Source organism: Myotis myotis, unplaced genomic scaffold, assembly GCF_014108235.1.
Source record: "Myotis myotis isolate mMyoMyo1 unplaced genomic scaffold, mMyoMyo1.p scaffold_m19_p_17, whole genome shotgun sequence".
Lineage (NCBI taxonomy): Eukaryota > Metazoa > Chordata > Mammalia > Chiroptera > Vespertilionidae > Myotis > Myotis myotis.
The window spans coordinates 47,057,604-47,077,778 of NW_023416321.1; the positions used below are offsets into that span (position 1 = coordinate 47,057,604).

The 20,175-nt window shown below is 41.6% G+C and overlaps 1 protein-coding gene across 1 annotated transcript in view; it reads left to right on the top strand.

The window, feature by feature from the left end:
- Nucleotides 1-19,351, top strand: part of HS3ST3A1 (heparan sulfate-glucosamine 3-sulfotransferase 3A1) — a 97,137-nt gene extending 77,786 nt beyond the window's left edge. The window contains exon 2 of the mRNA XM_036341942.1: nt 16,616-19,351. Coding sequence (XP_036197835.1) covers nt 16,616-17,237 — 622 coding nt within the window. The 3' untranslated portion in view covers nt 17,238-19,351. The remainder of the gene's footprint in view (nt 1-16,615) is intronic.
- Nucleotides 19,352-20,175: the final 824 nt, after the last annotated feature.

Genomic DNA, 20,175 nt, shown 5'->3' on the forward strand with positions numbered 1-20,175 from the left:
ACCGCATATAGAATCTTGATATACAAAATGCAGGTTATATAGGAACTTACTATAAGAAATTGGTGGATATCAGTATTAGAATTCATTTTAGATAATTGCTGAGGTTGAATTTTAAATACTTTTCTTTTTAAAGACTGATAGATAATGAATTCCAAAATAAATAAAATTAAGATGGGTATTTATTTATATTATATTAAAGTAAGAAAGAGATTATTTAGACAACATCATAAAGAAATGCAAAAGTCATAAAGAAAAAGACTGATTTAAAAACAAAAAAATCAAAGGCCACAAAAATGGAAATGAGAAATTATAAACTAGAATAGATGCTGCATGAAAGAAAAGGGATAAATGTAATTAATATAAAGGAAATGCTTAAGATCTAAGAAAAAATCATTCAGTAGAAAATAATAGGCAAAAAATAATACACAACCAGAGAATGTCTTTAAAATTTCTATTTCTAATAGTATATGAGATAATGCTCACTAGTTTAAAACATAGGTATTAAAATGTCGAAAATCATTTTCCTATGTTTATTGGTAGTAATTGTGCAATATGATAACACAGTATTAATGAGTGAATGAGAAAACATGTACTTTAATATATTGAACTAGAAATAAAATATTAAAAATGATATATTAAAATTCAAAGATATACTTTAAATACCTTTGCAGAAGGAAGTTTGTAATATGATTCTTTAAAAGATGCCTTTAAACATGCCTGCTTTCATTTTCCCTTCCAGGGAATAATTAAACATATGAATAAATTGTTTAACTTTGGAAACAACCTAAGTGTCCAACAATAAGGGATTCACTAAGCCCTTTATCACAGTTCACCTAGTCAATACTGCACAGTCTTTTAAAATGAAGTTGACATGTATTTAACGCCAGGAGTGATGTTTCCAATTTATTCCTAAGTGCAAAAAGCATTTCAAACAACCTATGTACAAAATGACCTATTTTATAAATAATTTACAAAGATCAGAATAGAATAGTCTGGATGGATATAGTTCACAATGCTACATCTGCATGCTAGGTGGGTGATTTTACTTTTTAGGATTTTGTATTTCTTTGAAATGTTTTATAATGAACTTTTTTCATTTGTGTAATTTTTAAGTTTTGAAACATTTAATTGTAAAAAAGACCATTTGGAAAGCAGCTATTTTCTCCATAGCCTTCCCCTGGAGCCTGTGGTGTTTTGTCTTCTGTGCTGAAAAGAGAAACTTGTTTAATCACATAGATGTCGGATCCATCTGTGGCATCTGCTGTGAGGAATGCCTAGTCCCCAGGAATTGCTCCATGGCAAAGTCCAGCTCCTGGGGCCCCCAGCTTGCTGGGAACCAGAGCCTCGTTTTCTGCTGTTGTTTCCTTTAGACCGACTTCTCCGAGCCCTGGCACATGCTCCCTAGACCCACCCTTCACCCTGTCGGGTCGCTGGACAAGAGTACAAATGGAGGCCCCACATCTCACGTGTCTAAGCATTTAAAAAGTGATACATTAAGCTTAGAAACTGTTGACTGAAATATACTCTATTCTCCGATTTTGACAACTATTCCTTCATGACAACAAAGCAGAAAAATATGTTTAAATCTACTGTTTTTATATGTCTGAAAGTTTTGGCAAACTACCAAAGATGACTCGATTTAATTATTATTGCTCAGCGGGGTATTCTGTTGATGGGCCGGCGATGTTTGGATGAGTAATAAAGATCTACACAAATCATGAGCTCATATATTTATGCAGTGCAATTTGCTTTTCATGCTCAATTTCAACAAAATACTAATTATGTTACAATCAAGATTTTCTATTAATTTTCTTCTATTGACAATAATAATCTAAAGCAAGAATTGACAAACTTTCTGAAACAGTCACAATAGTAAATATTGTAAACCATCTGGTCTCTGTCACAACTGCTCACTCTGCCGTTGCTGCTCAGAGGCAGCCATAGACAATACGTAATCAGGTAGGCATGGCTCTGTTTCCATAAAACTTTCCAATAAAAATAGTTGGAGTTGGCCTGTGGGCCACAGTTTAGAAACTCTTGGTCTAAAGGATTGTTAAAGGGCAGTGTACAAATTTAAATGTACCTTTATCCAAACTGTAAATCAAAGTAAGTATAAAAGTTAAAATTATTTTCATCTTTTTAAAAGTCATTTTTTTCTTCTGAAGTATTCCAAGATATCTATCAACATCTCAAGACAAAAATATAAATTATAATGAATAAATAGCAAAATTTGAAATCAGAATTAAAGTTGAATTTTATTCATTTTTAAAATTCTAAATTTTAGATACGTTCTTTGTTAATTATATTTATCCCTTTCTTATTAAAGATTTTCATAAAATTAGAACTGTTTTCAGTTCTAAGCTGAAATGCCCATGGAGTTGCCAATTCATGCCCCACCTGGTTCCCCTTGACCTACATATTTACAAGTTTTCGAGTTGCATGATCGGCTTAATAATACGAATTGTCCCTTCCCCTCCAGGGACTATAAATTGGAATAGGAGCAGTCAGTAATTCTAGCAAATGATACTTTTAACAAGAAGCCATTCCATGCTCTTTGATATGAAGATCCGGTAAGTTACTTACTTGTCTTTTCTCTCTGCTAACTCTTTCCCTCACTCAACTCTTCCTGAAGCAGAGAGATGCTCAGGTTCAATGTTGGCAGCGTCTCAAACCCACCCCATTCTCAGCATCCTGATGCTTTGTTTTGAAAACACGGGGCAAGAGGCTTGGGGAAGCATGTCCTGGTGCCTGAGCAGTGTCGGTCACCAGAGTGGGTATTTGGGCTTAGGGGTTGCACCGTGCAGTGCAGAAGTGACAAGCTCTTTAATAAATTTGTATGTCGTGTGGGACTTTCCACACTGTGGGACATGGATCTGGGGCTTGTCTTGTCCTACTGGAGCAATGGTTTTCTCCTTCGTGGCAGCACATGGTACAACCACGCTGATGAACTGTGTCTAATGGACACGCACTGATTTACTTCCTGGAGTCTGTTTTGTCTGCAGGCTTCATTTCATAATGATGCTATTATCTTGAAAATTTGTTTTATGTCAAAAGAGTGAGATTATTTGGTAAGTTTTGCTTTGATGTTGGTGAGACAGACTGTCATTGTCTACTGTTGAAAATCGTGGCGGCTGCTGCCAGGGTACTGGTAGCCAATTTCAGGAAGAACCTTGAGGCAGGCCAAGGCCCCAGATCAAGCAAATCCTGGTTTAGGATGGCTTTTTCTGTTTTAAACTCAGAAGATATATTAATTTAGCACTTACTCTGTGTCCAGAACCTAATAAACAAACAAACAAAAATTAATCAAAGGAGCCCTGGCTGGTGTGGCTCAATCAGTTGAGATTCATCCTTTGCACTGAGAGGTCACCGGTTTGATTCCTGCTCAGGGCACATGTCTGGGTTTCAGGCTTGATACCCAGTAGGGGGCATGCAGGAGGCAGTGGATTGATATGTCTCATCCATGTTTCTCTTCCTCTCCCTTCCTTTCTCTCTCAAATCAATAAAAGCATATTAAAAAAAAAAAACTTTAAAAATCAAGGAAACAAAAAACTAATGAAAACCCATTATTGCCAAAATGTAACAAATAACATATCTAAAATTTTAGGTTTTTCCCTCAACATGTTTCTGTCTCACTTGCTCTTAGACTGTTGATTTCCAGGCCAGGAAAGCAGCTCTTCCCGTATCTCCAGCAGCACAGGCGAGAAGGCCTGGGCTGAGGCCGCTGCCCACAGCATCTCGCAGCTGATAGCCCAGCTCCCAAACCGATCACTTAGAAAGCCCCTGCCAGGAGCCAGGAGGAGCTGCTAGGCTGGGTGGGCCATTTGCTGGGCCATCCCACGGAGCTGGGAGGTGCCTATCCCTGGCCCACGCTTTGGGTATTTAGAGAATTCCGAGTTCCTCTTCCAGACTGTGGGTTGTAAAGCAGTTAACAGTGTCCATCTGCTGCTCCCCCTTCATCCGGGCTCATGGGGAAGGGCACTCCCCTCCTTCAGGAGCACATCACGGGAGTTTTGCCTCCCTCCGCAGATGAGTTTTATTTTTCAGGGATCTGGAACGTCAAGGTGGTTGAGCCCTGCACATACTTTATGTCGAGAAAGTTGGCTGCGTGAGAAGAGGCTGGATTAGGAGACTTCTGTGATTCCTCTCAGGTCTAATGTCCAGAAAGGCTGCTGCTAAGGAGGACACAGCCCTCCACTTCTCCTTTCTTCCGCACTTTCTCTTTCCTCCACCTTCTTGGGCTCCTCTTCTCTGTATCTCAGTAATCAGTCCCTCTCTCTCTCTCTCTCTCTCTCTCTCTCTCTCTCTCTCTCTCACTGTTTTTAAGGGTTTGTAAATATCAGCTTTAGATCCTGACTAGTTTAATTTTAGTTATTTCTGCCATTTATTTATGGTCATTTTTTTATAACTAGATTTGGAATCATTCTTTGACTTATTTCTATTCCACCTGATTTTAGATTTCCTTCATTCTTGAGCTCTGTCCAATTGAAATGGAACTTCAGTGTTTGCTTTTCTCATGTAGATGCTAAGCATCCCTGAGAGTTAAGATTTTTGACTCTTTGCTTCTCTGGAAAAGTCTTTCTGAGGCTACTTCAAATGAAGTAAAACTTAGCAGAGTACAGGGTCTTTTTTTCTTTACTCGTTCACTGCCGTTGAGCACTTCTTACTAAAGTCTAAGGCCAAACTCCCCCTCCCCACCTGCCAGTAGCTTATTGTGTAATTCTGTTTGTTTTCTGCATGAATGCCTAGGAAATACTTTATTCTGAAACTAAAAATTGTGCTAATATTTTTCAAGGTGTGGCTCCCTGCCACACTAGAGTAAGGAGTGAGGTGAGGCACGAGCAGCACAGTTCTGAGGAGCTGCTCCCAGAGGGTCCTGAATGCCTCTCAGAGTGTTGAGCTCTGCACATGGAGTAACAGAAGAATCGCCACTAGCTTGATGCATAAAGCCTGTTTTAAATCCAGAGACACAGTGCAGGGGTGGGGCATGTCCCTATATTTATCCAGATGCTTTCTTAGGCTCTGATTGGCTTACATATTCTGACATTATTAGGTTTGTCTGTGAATTTTAGTTTTTAATGTTATTTTTTCCTGGATATTCTTTGATAATTTGATAGGACACTAGGAGAAGCACATGGTTCCCAAGAGCCAGACAGAGTTTGGGATAATGTCTACAGGGTTAGAAATGATAATTATGTCTTATATGTACTAGAGGCCCGGTGCACGAAATCTGTGCACAGGAGGGGTGTCCCTCAGCCCAGCCTGCACCTTCTCCCATCTGGGACATCCCCCCCCACAATCCGGAACCACTGGCTCCTAACCACTCACCTGCCTGCCAGCCTGATTGCCCCCAATTGCCCTCCCCTGCCAGCCTGATCACTCCCAACTGCCCTCCTCTGCCAGCCATCTTGTGGTGGCCATCTTGTGATGACATGAGGGCATCGCGTGAGGTGTGACGCCACCTAGGCTTTTATTATATAGGATGAGCTCCTCAGTCAAATAAACTGAGGAGAAAAGCAGAGGGTGTAGTGGTGAGCCTGTATTCCCTAAGAGTCCCTGCGTGAGCAACATGCGGGATTGCTTGGAAAACAATAAGGTCCTACACAAAGAGAAAGCATTGTTGCTGGAGTTTATGACCCAGGATAACTCTTACCCCTTCCATTTCAGAACTCTTCTCTCTGGACTGGATGAAGAGGTACTTTCTGTCCTTTTATGAGGTTCCCCAAAATTATCAGCCCAGAATCCCTGACCTTTCTCTCCTCTTCTGGGGGGCCACGGCCATGGCGTTGCTTTCTTGAAATAAACTTTCTTCCTTTGTTGTAAGCCTGGGGAGAGTAAGAACCTTCGCTTTCTCTTTCTTTATTTGATAGGTCAGAGATTGAGAAGGAGTCTGCTATCACTGGCACTGGGAGGTGTGCCAACCGTCAGGTTTACTGCGTGACTTATCTGGACAGTGGTTTGATGACTAGAATTACACATCTTCCTTCAGTCAGTGTGGAGCTGGTTTAGGAACATAAGTCTTCTCCTTCCACAGAAGCCAAGTCAAACAACAACTAGAGGGAGGCTCCTTTCCAGCTTGACAAGTCACGTTTTGAGTGGGCTTGCACTTAGCAACAGCAGGAAAAGGAATATTGATGGGGTCAGGCCTGGCCCGAGGGACGCGGGCTGACAGCTCTGGGGTTTGCAGCAGCTTCCTCCGCTCCAGCCTCATGCCACTGGGGACCCACGGGAATGACCTTCACGAGATGGCCATGAAAGAGCGTGTTTTCCTAGAATTTGCTGATGCCAAAGGCTTCACAAAAAGCAGACACATGGATCTGTTTGGTTGTATAGACTAGAAAAATGTTATGTGTCCACGGGCCAGATTTATTTGTTCCTCAAGGTGAATTGCCTCTGCGTTACAGCTCAGGGACTTCCCTGGCAGCATATCCTTCTGCTGCAGAAGCAGCTGCTGAAAAAACATGGGATGGTTTTACCTCCTCACAGAGTTCCAGGCGGGCAATTTGCCCTCTGAGGTGAACAGTGAAGTTTGCCTTCAACACTCACATGTTTTGACAAAATGCCAAAGACAGCCAATAGCAGCAACCAGAAGAGTGACACTGATGTTTCCTAGGTGTCTGGAAGGTTGACAGGATATGTGCTTTAGAGCTGTCCCTTTCACTTATCCCTGTGTTTCTTGGGCAAGTCACATGACCTCTCTGAGCCTACTTACTCATCTGAGAAATTCTGATAATTCTAGCTTTTTATTGTGAGAGGCAGGAAATAATGCATCAGATCTTTGTCTATAATAAATACTTAATAAGTATTCATTTGCTCTGCCTTCACCATGTTCTGTCTGAGGCACCAAACTTGAATTCTTGGCTGCCCCTGTATCTGTTATTCTTAACTTAGTCTTATCTGTGAACTTCATCTTCTCGCTATAACATCTTTGATGTTTCAGGCACAGAGGGAGCAGGGGAAGAGATGGGTTTTCTTAGTCACTGCCTTATCAGATGCAGTGAGATCACTCAACTCGTGGGCTGCCTGGTCTTTCCTTCCCTCCACATGCTAGGGAAATGCCAGGCGAGCCTACATTTAAACTAACCTCAGTGCTTTCTCATGGCAGCCACTGTATGAGCTGCATTCTTTCAAACCTCAGTGATTTTGAAATCCATTCTGTTGATGCAGAATTGCCTTGTCTGATGATTTACACAAAACCATTTCTTTGATTGGTGGAGTCTCACTTCGGCCCAGAGCAGTGTGAGGCTGTGCGGAGCTTTCCATTTGACACATTCGTAATTAATTAGTGCGTGGAAAGGCCTTGGAGACACGGAGGACAATAGTCTATTCGTCTAATGAAGAAAACAAGGCCCAGAAAACGAAAGTGGTTTGTTTAAGATCCCCCCGGCTGAACAATCAAGACTGAATCAAGACTGAACCCCCACACGTGTTCCCAGATTTGAGCTTCCAGTGAAACGGTTGTCCTCATGGACATGTCTGTCTGTGCCATGTTTTAGGATAAAACTAATAATGTTTGTCTTCATTAGAATTCTTGGGCAGAAATCCTAACTTTTGAAAATGAGTCTTGACTCTACCGAAAGAGAAACTTACGTTTCTTTCCTTTTTTAGTTATTTCAATAACTGTTTTGTTGTTTGTTTTAGTACAATTGCCATCATTTTCCACTTCAAAATGTTGGGATCTCCTTCTACTTTGTTCCCTTCATGAATCAGCTGTCCGCGCCCCATCGGCTCTCCCTTCAGTACCTTCCATGCTCTCACCACCCCTGTATCCCACCCTTATCCCTCTAATGCAGGTTGTTAGTTACCAAGCTGGGGTTACCCTGGAAGAGCTTCCTAAAGGATTTCACTACCTGCTGCCTGTTCTTGCTCATTCTATTTATGCATCACCTCGGACTGAACTGATCACTGATGTTAAATGCACTGTCATCTTCTCATTCTAATTTTACAAAATCCTCCAGCTCAAGCAATCAGATTCCTTCGTCTGTATTCAATTCCGATTAGGGGTCTTTCAGGACCTACAAAGCTCCCCACTGGATAACTTTCTCACATTCTCACATTCTCCATTTGTCAAATTTGCTCTGAGCCAACTTCTGCGTGTTATTTTCCTGTCCTCTTTGCTGACTTTCTCTTATCCACTGCAATAGAAGCAACCTTGCCCTGGGCGTTGGGAAGACCAGCCATTGCCTTCCATACATACATAGACTGTGGGAACTTGCCCACGCCACATAGCCTCATGCATCTCAGCTTTCTCATCAGAAAACTTGGAGAGCATATCAACCTTATCCCTCCTATGTCTGCGTAAAGATTAAGTGAGAAAGTAATTGCTAAACTGTTGTGCAAATATAATATGTCCTTCAGCTATCTCGGTACTCATGTCCACATTCTAGAGACACTTCCTCTATGATTCTGTGAGCACTGTGCTTATGGCGCCATGAGAATCAGTGGCCCATGAGTGGGATAGAGGCTCAGCAGCTCCTGTTCTGATAACTTAAATGGGACGAATGGGATGTGGCCACTGAGATGTCCACTGACTCCTAAGTCTGGGAGCTCAACTGCCATTCTTTATGATCTGAGAGTCCACAAAGTGAAGATATAGTTGGTTTGGCAAATGCACTTTTCTGAAATGAATGTTTTTCTTGGAGGATATAAAAATTTTGTCCATTTATTTTTTTTATACTTGTTGTAAATGTTTGTTGAAGTATCACAAAATTCAGAAAAGAATACAAATTCTTTATAGCTCAATGACTTTTCACAAGGTGGGTGTACTGTGTAACCAGCACCCAGATCATGGCCAGGGACACTTCCATCTCTCCAGATCTCTTTAATGTTCCCTCCAGTCACTAACTCCTCCACGGGTGTCCACTGTCCCGACATAAACACTCTGGTGAGTTTTTGCTTGTTTTTGAACTTTTTATAAGGAAAAGCACACAGTATATACATTTTTGTGACTGGCTATGTTTGCTAACATTGGGTGTATGAAATTCACAGATTTGAGTCATTCCTGCCAACTCTGAATATAAATGTAAATACATTTATATATAAACATATATGTATATATCATACAAATAGAAGGATATTCATGTTTGGTTAGCTTGCATTTGGGGCTGTCATGATTAACTGTGAACATTCATGAACGTGTCTTAGTGAACATGTTGTGGTGATGAGTATTTCTCTGGCAGTGAAATTGCTGGGCCCAGTACATGCATATGTTCAACTTTGGTAGGCAGTGCCAAACAGTTTGCTAAAGTCATCGTGTCGTTTACACTCCTACCAGTGGAGAGTCAGCTGTTCCCCATCCTCCCCACACTCAGACTGCTCTGTGATTTTTATATTAGCCTCTCAGGAGGGGTTGTCATCGTATGCATTCATTGTGTTTGAATTTGGGTTTCCCTGAGGGCTAATACAGTTCAGCACCTTTTCATAGTTGTATTGACCACTTGGAGACTGTCTTTTGCATTCGGTATACATTCAAGAAATTTTAGAAATCTTTACCCCCACTAAAAATTAATAAGATATCTCTTCATTTCCTTTCAAACTTTTTTTTAAATTTTACCATTTGTATTTATATCTTCATGCCATTTGGAATTGATCTTTGCATATGGTAAGAGATTAAGATTTATTTTTCTATGTAATTAGCCAATTGACCAAACACCATTTGTTAAAAGTATGATGGGGAAGGATATGGTTTTTAGGAAGAAGTGCCTCTAGAGAGAGCCAGTAGCAGTTCCAGTGGATGGTGGGGGAGCAAGAAGACCGTAGAAGTGCAGCGAGGATTTAGGGGAAATGGCACAAACATATAAGGGGGAAGCACATAAGGTGGGATCCTTTTTGGTACTTTCCTGATGTGTCATATGCTCAATGAACATTTGTTGAATGCCATTGAGGGCTGCCTCTGGGGTGGTTCCCCTGACCATGCAGGTGGTGGTGGTGTAGACAGCGCTAACGTGGTGGGCCACTTTGTCCCAAAGGAGGCCCTGCCCCCATAACTGTCAATGGAGCATAGCCCTGGAGGCAGGTCTGTCCAATCGGCAGCGCGGCTTGAGTAGAAAAAAACAAACTACTTCCCAGGATATATTACCCAAAATGAAATCCCCAGGACACTGGTGGTACAGCGCCTGGAATCAGATGGAAGCGTTACCAAATCCTTTCCCTCTTGGCACAACTGCACTACACCGCCTGAGAAAAGAATGATTCCCCTTAAAAACTGAGCTCACCTCTCTCACATCACAACAGGCCAGCCTGTGTCCTTCCACAGAACTTGGCTTCACCAGCTCATGGCTCTCAAATCAGGTGTCTTCACTTTCTGCATGTTGTACATAGGAGGCCTCAAAGGGCAGGTGTGTGGATGCCCGAGGGCCATGCTGGCGGGCTCCCACTCCTCTGGGCCCTGGGAGCTGGGGGTTCTGTACAGCAGCAGGCGTCACTTTCTGGAGAGCAGTGTTTGGTATAATCCCTGTAGTAATGGCCGTGCCAGCACTCCGTGTACAACCCAGATTTCCCAAACTTTGGCTTGATTCTTCTGGTGTGGTGAGTTACCTGAGATTAAAGAGGTTAAGTGACTAGCTCGTGGTCACCCAACTGGGAATGGGCAGAGACAGGCCACAGACCTCATCTTCTAATTTCATATAGTGCCACAAAAATCTTATAAATTATTCTATTCCCCTTTGGTTCAGCAAGAGAAAAACAAAACCACAGCCTCCTTGAGTACCTTGTGCTAATGTTTAATTATCTTCAAGGCCAAAACAATGCCCTTGTTTAATTAAGTTCTATGGATACAATTAGAGTCCTTGACTTCTTGGGGAGTTCTTTTTTAAATAAAGTATGATAAAATAGGCATAACCTAAAATTTACCCTCTTAACTATTTTTAAGGGTACAGTGCAGTGTTAAGCAGTCACTCTCCAGAACTCTTTCAACTCAAAGAACTAAAACTCTGTACTTACTAAACAACTGCTGATTCCCTTCCCACAGGCCCTGAAGCTGCTATCCTACTTTCTGTGGGTGTGGATTTGGCTCCTCTAGTTCCTCATGTCCGTGTCTCTCTGTGGTTGTCTTGTTTCATTTAACATGGCCTCATTTAGCATGTTGTAGCACGTGCCAAGTGCTATTCCACTGTGTATGCACACCACAGTTTACCTATCCATTCATCCACATGTGGACACTTGCATAGCTTCTACCTTTTGGTTATTGTCAATTCTCATGTTTTTTAGGGGCAAAGAGCAAACGTGTGCCACCCACCTTGTAGTAATCCTTAATTTGCTTGTGAAATCCCTTTGTATCCTTGCCTTCTTCAGGAGAAAACAAATAAGCTTCACTAGTTTTCTTTGTAATTTTGGTTTCTACCCATTTATGCATCTCCATACTTATTATAAATGTCTTCAAATCCCTTTTATTATATAGAGGGGAAATTGGAATAGCCTACACCAAGCATGTCAAACTCAAAGGCTAACACGGGCCAAATAAGCGAGGCATGTGGCCTGAGGGCCGCAAGTTTGACATGCTTGGCCTAGAAGCTAAGGCCTCCTGGGTTCTATCCTTGCCATCATCCAGTTGAATTTCCCACTCCCACCCCAATGTTTTCTGTCTTCAGCTGAACAGACCTTTCTGCCCCACAGCCTACCTCATAGTTCTACAAAGCTCTCATCATGGAGGGGCTGGTTCATTCACTGCCTGTCTCGGCCACACCCTGGCATCGAGCCGGCCACAGCACATACTTCACTCGGGTAGGGAAAGACAGTTCCATTCCTTCCAAACACTTTGAGATATGCTACTCCAAAACATACGTGCATTTCATCTTATGTGAGAGACAAGCCTCTTCTGAACACTAAAATTCAAATTGCAATAAGAAAATGAATGAGGAAATTAAAAGGGACATTGTTGGTTTAAGAAAACTGTCCTGAGTCCTTTTACAAAGCAACCATTCTCTACACTGTACGCCCAATTAAGGATCTATTTAGACTATCACTTCATCCTTTTTGGAAAAAGTGGCTTGCAGTCAGTTTATAATTAACCTGGACTCCCACCCCACCCCATGCTAACCCAGCGACTTTTCTCATCCTGTGGATGACAGTAATTAATGTGTTTTTCTTCTGAAATTCTATTTTAGCTTTTCCTCTTCTAACTCCCCCTCTTTGGGATAGCGTTTCCCTTACTCTATTGAGATAACTTAAAATATGGTTTCTTTTTTCAGAGATAGTAGTGGTGTTTCCTCTGGCCCAGCCCAATCTGCAGCTTTAATCTCTGCTTACTCTAAGGGCTGCTGGGGACCGGCCTCCCACTGCGACCCAGGGAAGGAAAGCTGAGACCGCCAGCCAGTAGCTCCGGAGTGAAGGATGTTATCTCTATTTCACAGGCCAAAATAGGAGGTCGAATAGTTAAAAGTCAGAGATTCCAGGAAAGGAGGCAAATATGCTCCTTTTTTTTTTTTTTTAAATCAACATGTGTTTTTTTAAATCGTTATCACTTTAGTGATATATGATGTTTGCTTTTACATCCCAAACTTTTTCACACATCTGATCAAATTTCCTTAACTGAGATATTCCCACAATTTCTGGATAGATCTCCTGCCTCATCTGATGAAAGTGTAACCTAAGCTTCCAGAGTGGGTTGGCCTAGCCAATTTCTTGAGTCCAATGTAGGGAGGTGCGCAGTGACAAACTCTGTGAAAGCGTCTCCCAGTGGCACTGGCGTAGCTCAGAGAGGAGTGGCAGCCTGCAGCTCCCTGTGCACTATTTGGTTACCATTACCCAGATCTTAGGATCGTTAAGAAATGGAGACTATGGCACATTAAAAGTTCATTTGAAAAGGGAATTGCAGATTTCTTAAAAACAAACCAAAAAAAGCTATCAGACATCTAATTATCATTTTCCCTTTCAAAAAAAAATATTAAAGATAACCTGATTGCAATATCAAAGAAAGCAAAAATGGGGGAAACCTGCATCATTCAACGGAGGCACTGTCAGGCCACTAGATTGCCACGAGGTTGGAGAACCTGTGCCAGATCCAATGCAATGTCTAAGATGTGCCAGATCAATGCACTGCCTAAGAACCAATCATGATCTCTCAGCTAGGCTTCCAGGGAATCCACTTGGGGTCTTGGGAAAGTAGGAATGGAAAGTTATGAATGAAATCAAACTGGCCACTAGCGATCACTTCTTAAAACTGAATGTAGGGCACTGAGATTTATGTTACAGTTCTTTGTATTTTTGTGTATCTTTGAAATTTTTCACAATATACAGCTAGGGAATAGTAGAGGTGAGAAAAATTATAGGAAGTCAACAAAAGCAAACTTACATATCACAAGTACATTCTTTTCTTACAAAGGCAAAGTAGAAATTAACAAAATTACCACACACACACACACACACACACACACACACACACACACACACAAAGACAACATCAAATCAACCATTAGAGTTAAAAATAAAAATAAAGAATCAATCCTAGATAATGCCTGGACCATAATGGAAATAACAAATGCAAATGCAAAATGCGATTCCTAAGTAATCATGAAGTTATGAAAATTACAACTATACATATTAAAACTTGTGGTATTTGCCCTACCTGGAACGGTGGCCCTTGGACTGAAGGGCCCAGGGTTTGATTCTGGTCAAGTGCACATACCTGGGTTGTAGGCTCAATCCTTGGCCCTGGTGGGGGCATGTGTGGGAGTCAACCAATTGATGGGTCTCTTTCACATTGATGTTTCTCTGTCTCTCCCCCTCCTTTCCACTCTCTCTAAAAATCTGGAAAAAATATCCTTGAGTGAGGATTATAAAAACAAACAAACAAAAAAACTACAACTTGTGGAATTTGACTAAGTCTGTACTTAAAGGGAAATTAGTATCATCAAAATGCTATTATTAATTGAGAAGGGAGATTGAAAATAAATGAACCAAGCACTCAGTTACATAAACTAGAAGGATAACAAAGCATAACTAGAAAAAGTATAGAGGGGTATTAAAGAGCTAAAAGGGAAATCAGCCAATTAAAGAAGATAGTCTAATAGAGAAAGCAGAAAGATAGGCAGAAAATGCTAAATCAACTCTTCAACAGGGTGATTTTTAGGAAAATATTTATTGCTAAAATTTACACAATATGAGGCGGAGTATTACAAAAACAAACAAACAAACAAACCAGTAACCAGGGAAGAAACTGAAAAGAGATTTGAAGACTCTAGTTCCTTTGCTACCCTCACACTAGAAGTGCCAGGATTAGATGGCTGTGTATGTGACACCCATCAAATTTTGAAAGACTAGAAAATTATTTTGCTACTTAAAGTTTTCTAGGATATATAATAAATAAGATGAAACTTTTCTGGACTCATTTTGTTTGTAGAATAATTCATATTTTAACAATTCATTAAGCTATTAATCAAAGGAAAAACTGCAGAAACATCTCATTAATGAATATAGATGAAAAATCCAAAACAAAGTAAAGAGGGTTCAAATACAGGAGTATATTAAAAGATTAATACATCCAATATAAGGATATTTATAAGTTTGATTTTTCTTATCTATTCTAATAAAAGGGTAATATGCTAATTAGACCAGATAGACTGGACATCTTCCAGACGTCATTCTGAACATCCTTCCTGACAAAGCTGGGGCCCAGGCAGTGCCGCCCGGGGTCCCAGGTGCCTGCAGTCGGCGGGAAGAAGGAAGCCTGGGTCCTGGGTGCGGGGGCCGAGGCAGAGGTGGTTAGGGGTGATCAGGCAGGCAGGCAGAGTGGTGAGGGGTGATCAGGAAGACAGGCAGGCAAGCGGTTAGGAGCCAGTAGTCCCAGATTGCGAGAGGGATGTCCTGGATTGTGAGACGGTACAGGCCAGGATGAGGAACCCCCTGTCCCCGTGCACAAATTTTGTACACCAGGCCTCTAGTTGATGAATAAAAGGACAAAACACATTCAGTCATTGTAACTCCCCCAAAATACAGTTATTTTAATATTGATTTGAGGAATATCTATTTCTTGTAAAACTTGAAACTGGAAAAACACTGCCTTAACATATACATATTTAATATGTATTTTTCTAATAAATAGTGGATTTAATGACAGTACATTTAAATTGGAGAATAAATAGGGTTTCTCTGTCTGGCTCATAAGTTTGACTGGCCCTGAGACCCACCCATTCTCAGGAGGAAAGCATGCTTGAACAGGGTGGCAATATCCACTCTACGGAGAGTCCCCTGGGCTCTGGCTGGGTGGCTCAGTTGGCTGGAATGTTGTCCAGTTCACCCAAGAAGTGGTGGATTTGACTCCCTGTCAGGGCACATATCCCCTTCCTCTCTCTCTAAAAAAAAAAAAAAAAAAAAAATCAAAATATTCCAGTGGGATTTGTGTGTGTGTCACAAAGTGATTCTAACATTCATCAGGAAGAATAAACAGACAAGACTTGCCAAGAACGTTTTGAATAGAGTCTGAATTTACTTTGATGTACATAAGAATGTACTCTAATGTGATAATAACCCTATAATTGGGCCAATGAAGAGAGGAAGAAAGATATTTAGAATATTGTAATAATGACATTTCAAATTATTAGATAAAAGATGGATTATTTAATGTCTTGTTTGTTATAAGAAAATTCCAGAATTATAGAGAAGTACTTTGTGTAATATGCTATGGTATGATATTAAATACTAGGGGCCCAGTGCACAAATTCATACACCTTTAAAGGAACTGTGGGCCGCAAGGCTGTGGTAGGCACAGGGGTGAGTCTCGGACCATCTTTCATGCCTCCAGCCCGCTCCTCCCACTGTGGCCCAGTCCTCTGTCTGCCAGCAGCTTTGCTCCCACCGCTGCCGCTCCCAGGTGCTGATCATGCCAGCCCCGCTTGTACCTGCTGATGGCACGAAGCAATTGGGGCCAGCACCAGCAGCGGGTGCGAGTGGCGGCTCCTGTGCCAGCAGCAGGTGCAAGCACTGGGCAGGACCACAGCGCATGGGAGTAAAGAATTTTCAGTAACCACCAGAGGCTTGCCCTGATGACAGCGACTGGCACCCACCTTGGTCTGGCACCCTAGCTCACCTGCTCCACTGTCCCACCGTGGCCCACACCCTTTATGTTCTGCGCATGCCCCCTGGTGGCCAGCACACGTCATAGCGACCAGTTGTTCAGTTTTTCCACCATTCGGTCTATTTGCATATTAACTTTTTGTTATATAGGATAATTGCTCTGTTTTTAAGAAAATTACAGAAAGTATTCAGGGTATTTTATTACCAGCAGTGTGATTGTGTTTATTACAATATTCTAATTCACATAAAGAATTTGATCAAGCTTATTTTCTACAGCATTGTGGGTTGGTAATAATAAAAAATAAAAATTAGGTAGCATTTATTCTGTGTCAGGCATTTTTCTAAGCTATTGAGATACATTAACTCATTTAATCATCACAATAATCATCTGAGATTATTATCATTATTTATTATCATTATTATTATTTCCCATTAAATACACAGGCACCTGAGGTACCACAGTCACACATCTAGCAGGTGGGAGAGCTGGGATCAGGTCCCAGTCCGGCTCTGAGTATATACTCACCCCTCCCCTTGGAATGAGCTCTCTGTGTAAACCAGGGCCAGTCGCTTTATTTTAGGCTCATGTGCCTTTTTCTTTCCTCAGGGACCTGATGCCCAGAACCCTGGACGGGCAGATCACCATGGAGAAGACGCCCAGCTACTTCGTGACCCGGGAGGCCCCCGCGCGCATCTCGGCCATGTCCAAGGACACCAAGCTCATCGTGGTGGTGCGCGACCCGGTGACCAGGGCCATCTCGGACTACACGCAGACGCTCTCCAAGCGGCCCGACATCCCCACCTTCGAGAGCTTGACGTTCAAAAACAGGAGCACGGGCCTCATCGACACGTCGTGGAGCGCCATCCAGATCGGCATCTACGCCAAGCACCTGGAGCACTGGCTGCGCCACTTCCCGCTCGGCCAGATGCTCTTCGTGAGCGGCGAGCGGCTCATCAGCGACCCGGCCGGCGAGCTGGGCCGCGTGCAGGACTTCCTGGGCCTCAAGAGGATCATCACCGACAAGCACTTCTACTTCAACAAGACCAAGGGCTTCCCCTGCCTGAAGAAGGCCGAGGGCAGCAGCAAGCCCCACTGCCTGGGCAAGACCAAGGGCCGGACCCACCCCGACATCGACCCCGAGGTGGTGCGGCGGCTGCGCGAGTTCTACCGGCCCTTCAACCGCAAGTTCTACCAGATGACCGGGCACGACTTCGGCTGGGATGGATAACAATGTAATTTAAAAGAAAAAAAAGAATCAAATATAATATATTTTTTTACCAATCGGTAGAGAAAAGGCAGTTTAATATTTGTGCTGAAAATATTTCTTGCAGTAGTTTTTTCAATGACTGTTAAGATTGTCCTCACCTCTGACCCCATCTTCATGTGTTTAACTTACACCAAACATTTGGATAAACAAAAAATGGAAAACTTTACTCATCTAAATACTTTCCATCTTTAATTTTTATTTTGTTTTATATGCATAATTATAAAGTAAGAGCATCAGTTGCCATTAAAACTTTTAAGAGAACTCTGAGGGGAAATCAGTCTCTCTCTCTGGCTTACAAGGCCCAGACAAAATTGATTCCTAGCCTTGTGTATTTCACCCTTTAAGTTTTTTTTTTTTTTCTCCTGTGCCACTTTTCCTAAAACTATTTCCCAACTGATAATACTGTATGGTTTTACACCACTTCAGTTATCACGGTGTTTTTAAAATAAAACATTTTTTGATCCTTATACTACTGTGCGGTACAAGAACATGGTACCTGGAGATCATTATCCCCATTTTACAGATAAGGAAACTTGAGTCTCAGGGAGGTTAAATAACTTATCTTAGGGCCAGATGGTGACTCCTGGACAACCCTTCTTTCACTTGTTCTTTATTACATGCCACTTTTCCCAGGAGAATTGGAAATAAACATCTGTACCTTTAAAATCGGTTAGCCAGGTTGGACACAGGCTCGATGGGACGGAGAGGGTTTCCTCTGGCTTTCTCAGCACCTGGCCAGCCCTCAGCCCTCGGTCACACCACAGTTCACTCCAGGAGAACATCAGACCTGGGCACACACTCTGTTAAGAGCCAATCTCGGTTTGAATGAAGCTGAGAGAAATTACTGGGTTCTTGTATCGAGAACAAGGGGAACAGTCGTGCTGGCAACAAGACAAGGTGTGGTGGGAGCACAACTTACCTATTTGTTCTTTTGACCTGTCCGTCCTATTTTTTTAATTAAGAAAAAGCCATTTCTGTAAGAGCTTACAAGTATGAATCTCCTTTTTATTTATCCCTTTTCTTAACAGAGAAAATCTGCTTCTGTTGGTGATATCTCATTCCTAACCTTGGAGCTGGCACTAAAGATGTATCAATAAACCTCTGCTACCATGCCCTTATTTTTCATGGGTGGAGGACTGTCGACTTTGACACTTTATTTTTTCCCACTTCCTATTCATACCTAGACTAACCTAATACTCATTAATATTTGGAAAATAGTCTCAGAATTGCAGGTGGATAAAAATGGTGGCCTTTTCCTCCTCTCCCATCTGTTTCTGCCAATCCCCCATTGAAACAATTGACAAATAAGTCAATTGTTTATTAAAAGGATTCCTTTCCTCTCCGAGTGAGCAATAACAAGATTAGCATTAATAGGAATTAAATTGGTTTAGAGAGGAGCACATATGCACGAAATATATAAAGCATGTATAATTAGCCTGTTGGCAACATTCTATTACAGGTTTAAACCCAAGAGGAAAGCGTTTCCTATCTCATGGAACTTTCCTGTATCTGGCAGAATTTAAAGGACCAAACACTCTGGTATTCTAAAAGTGCATTCTCTTTCTTCTCCAGTGTTGTCATTCAAAAGAAACTGAAGTTGTTTTGAATATGCAGAACAATTTCCCATTTACCGCAGAGGTTGCATCAAGAAGGAAGTATTTCTTGAGAAGCCTAACACAGGATTAAAAGGAGGGGGAATCATTTAAGTTTCTAGATAGTTCATGATTGCTCCAAGTCTTTGGCTCTATTTATTAATCCCCACCTTTAGGAGTTCAGTAAACCCCAAATCCAGGCCTCTTTTTCCAGGCGACCTCCTTCCCCGCTGTGCCCTCAGCTTTCAGTGCCACAGCCTGTCTTTGTTCCACTAGAATTGCCACTATCAGCAACAAGATACTCATTTCGAACTCTTTATCTGTTTTTCTAAACTCGTTTTGTTTGTGCTTCTGACCCTTTTATAAACATTTGTTTGACATAATGCAAAAGTAGCTTGCAAAAGGAAACAATTGTATTCAGCAATCTTCATCTTTTTTTGTGTTAAGAAAAATAATAATAAAAACAGAACTGAGTGCAAATGATCTCTTCTTGCATGTAGATTATTTTGTTCAGATTACTTTTTTTAAATGAATGACTACACAGCACTCTAGGAAAACCTGACTTCTAAGATTTCATGATGGTGTTAGAAGTTACAGATTCCAGAAAAAAAAAATGTGTAAAGATCTAGAGTCAGAGTACTCGGTTTCCTCCAGAAAAGGACTTTTCCGTACCTACTTCTCTGTGGCACTTACACTTGCTGCGCATGGACTTGGCCTCAGATGTCTCTTTCCATTTAGCCACGCCCAATAGTAGGTTTTGCTGCTCCCACCTGCCTGCCTGCTCCACAGCCTTGCCTGCTGACCGCCTTAACTCTTCCTAAAAGTGAATAATTGTCTCCAGAACAATCAGAGTCCACAGCTTCTTTCTCTGTAGTTTCCTTACGAGGTGACATCTACTGTGTGTAAATTCTCCCAATAACTTAGAAACTATTAAGGGAAATTACTTTTATTCTAATAACCTGGGATTAATGAGCTTCTAGAGAATGGATGTTAAGTACTCTAGGAGTATTAATCCCACTCTAATTTCCCCATTTCCACAAATACTTAAAGTTAGAATAAACCTCAAGGGTCATTTGGATCACATCCCCATTTAGCATTTGTACTCATTCTTGAACTAGGCATGAAAACATTGATGTGTCTGTAAATTCTTAACTCTTGGTTTTGCAGTTGCTAAGAGGATACATTCCCTCTCTGCACATTGCACCTGCTCTGTCAGCTGAGACCTGCCAAATCTGTTACCCATGAAAGTACCTAAATTCCATGTGTGAACAAATACGTCTGTAAGAAATAATACCTTACAGTCAGGT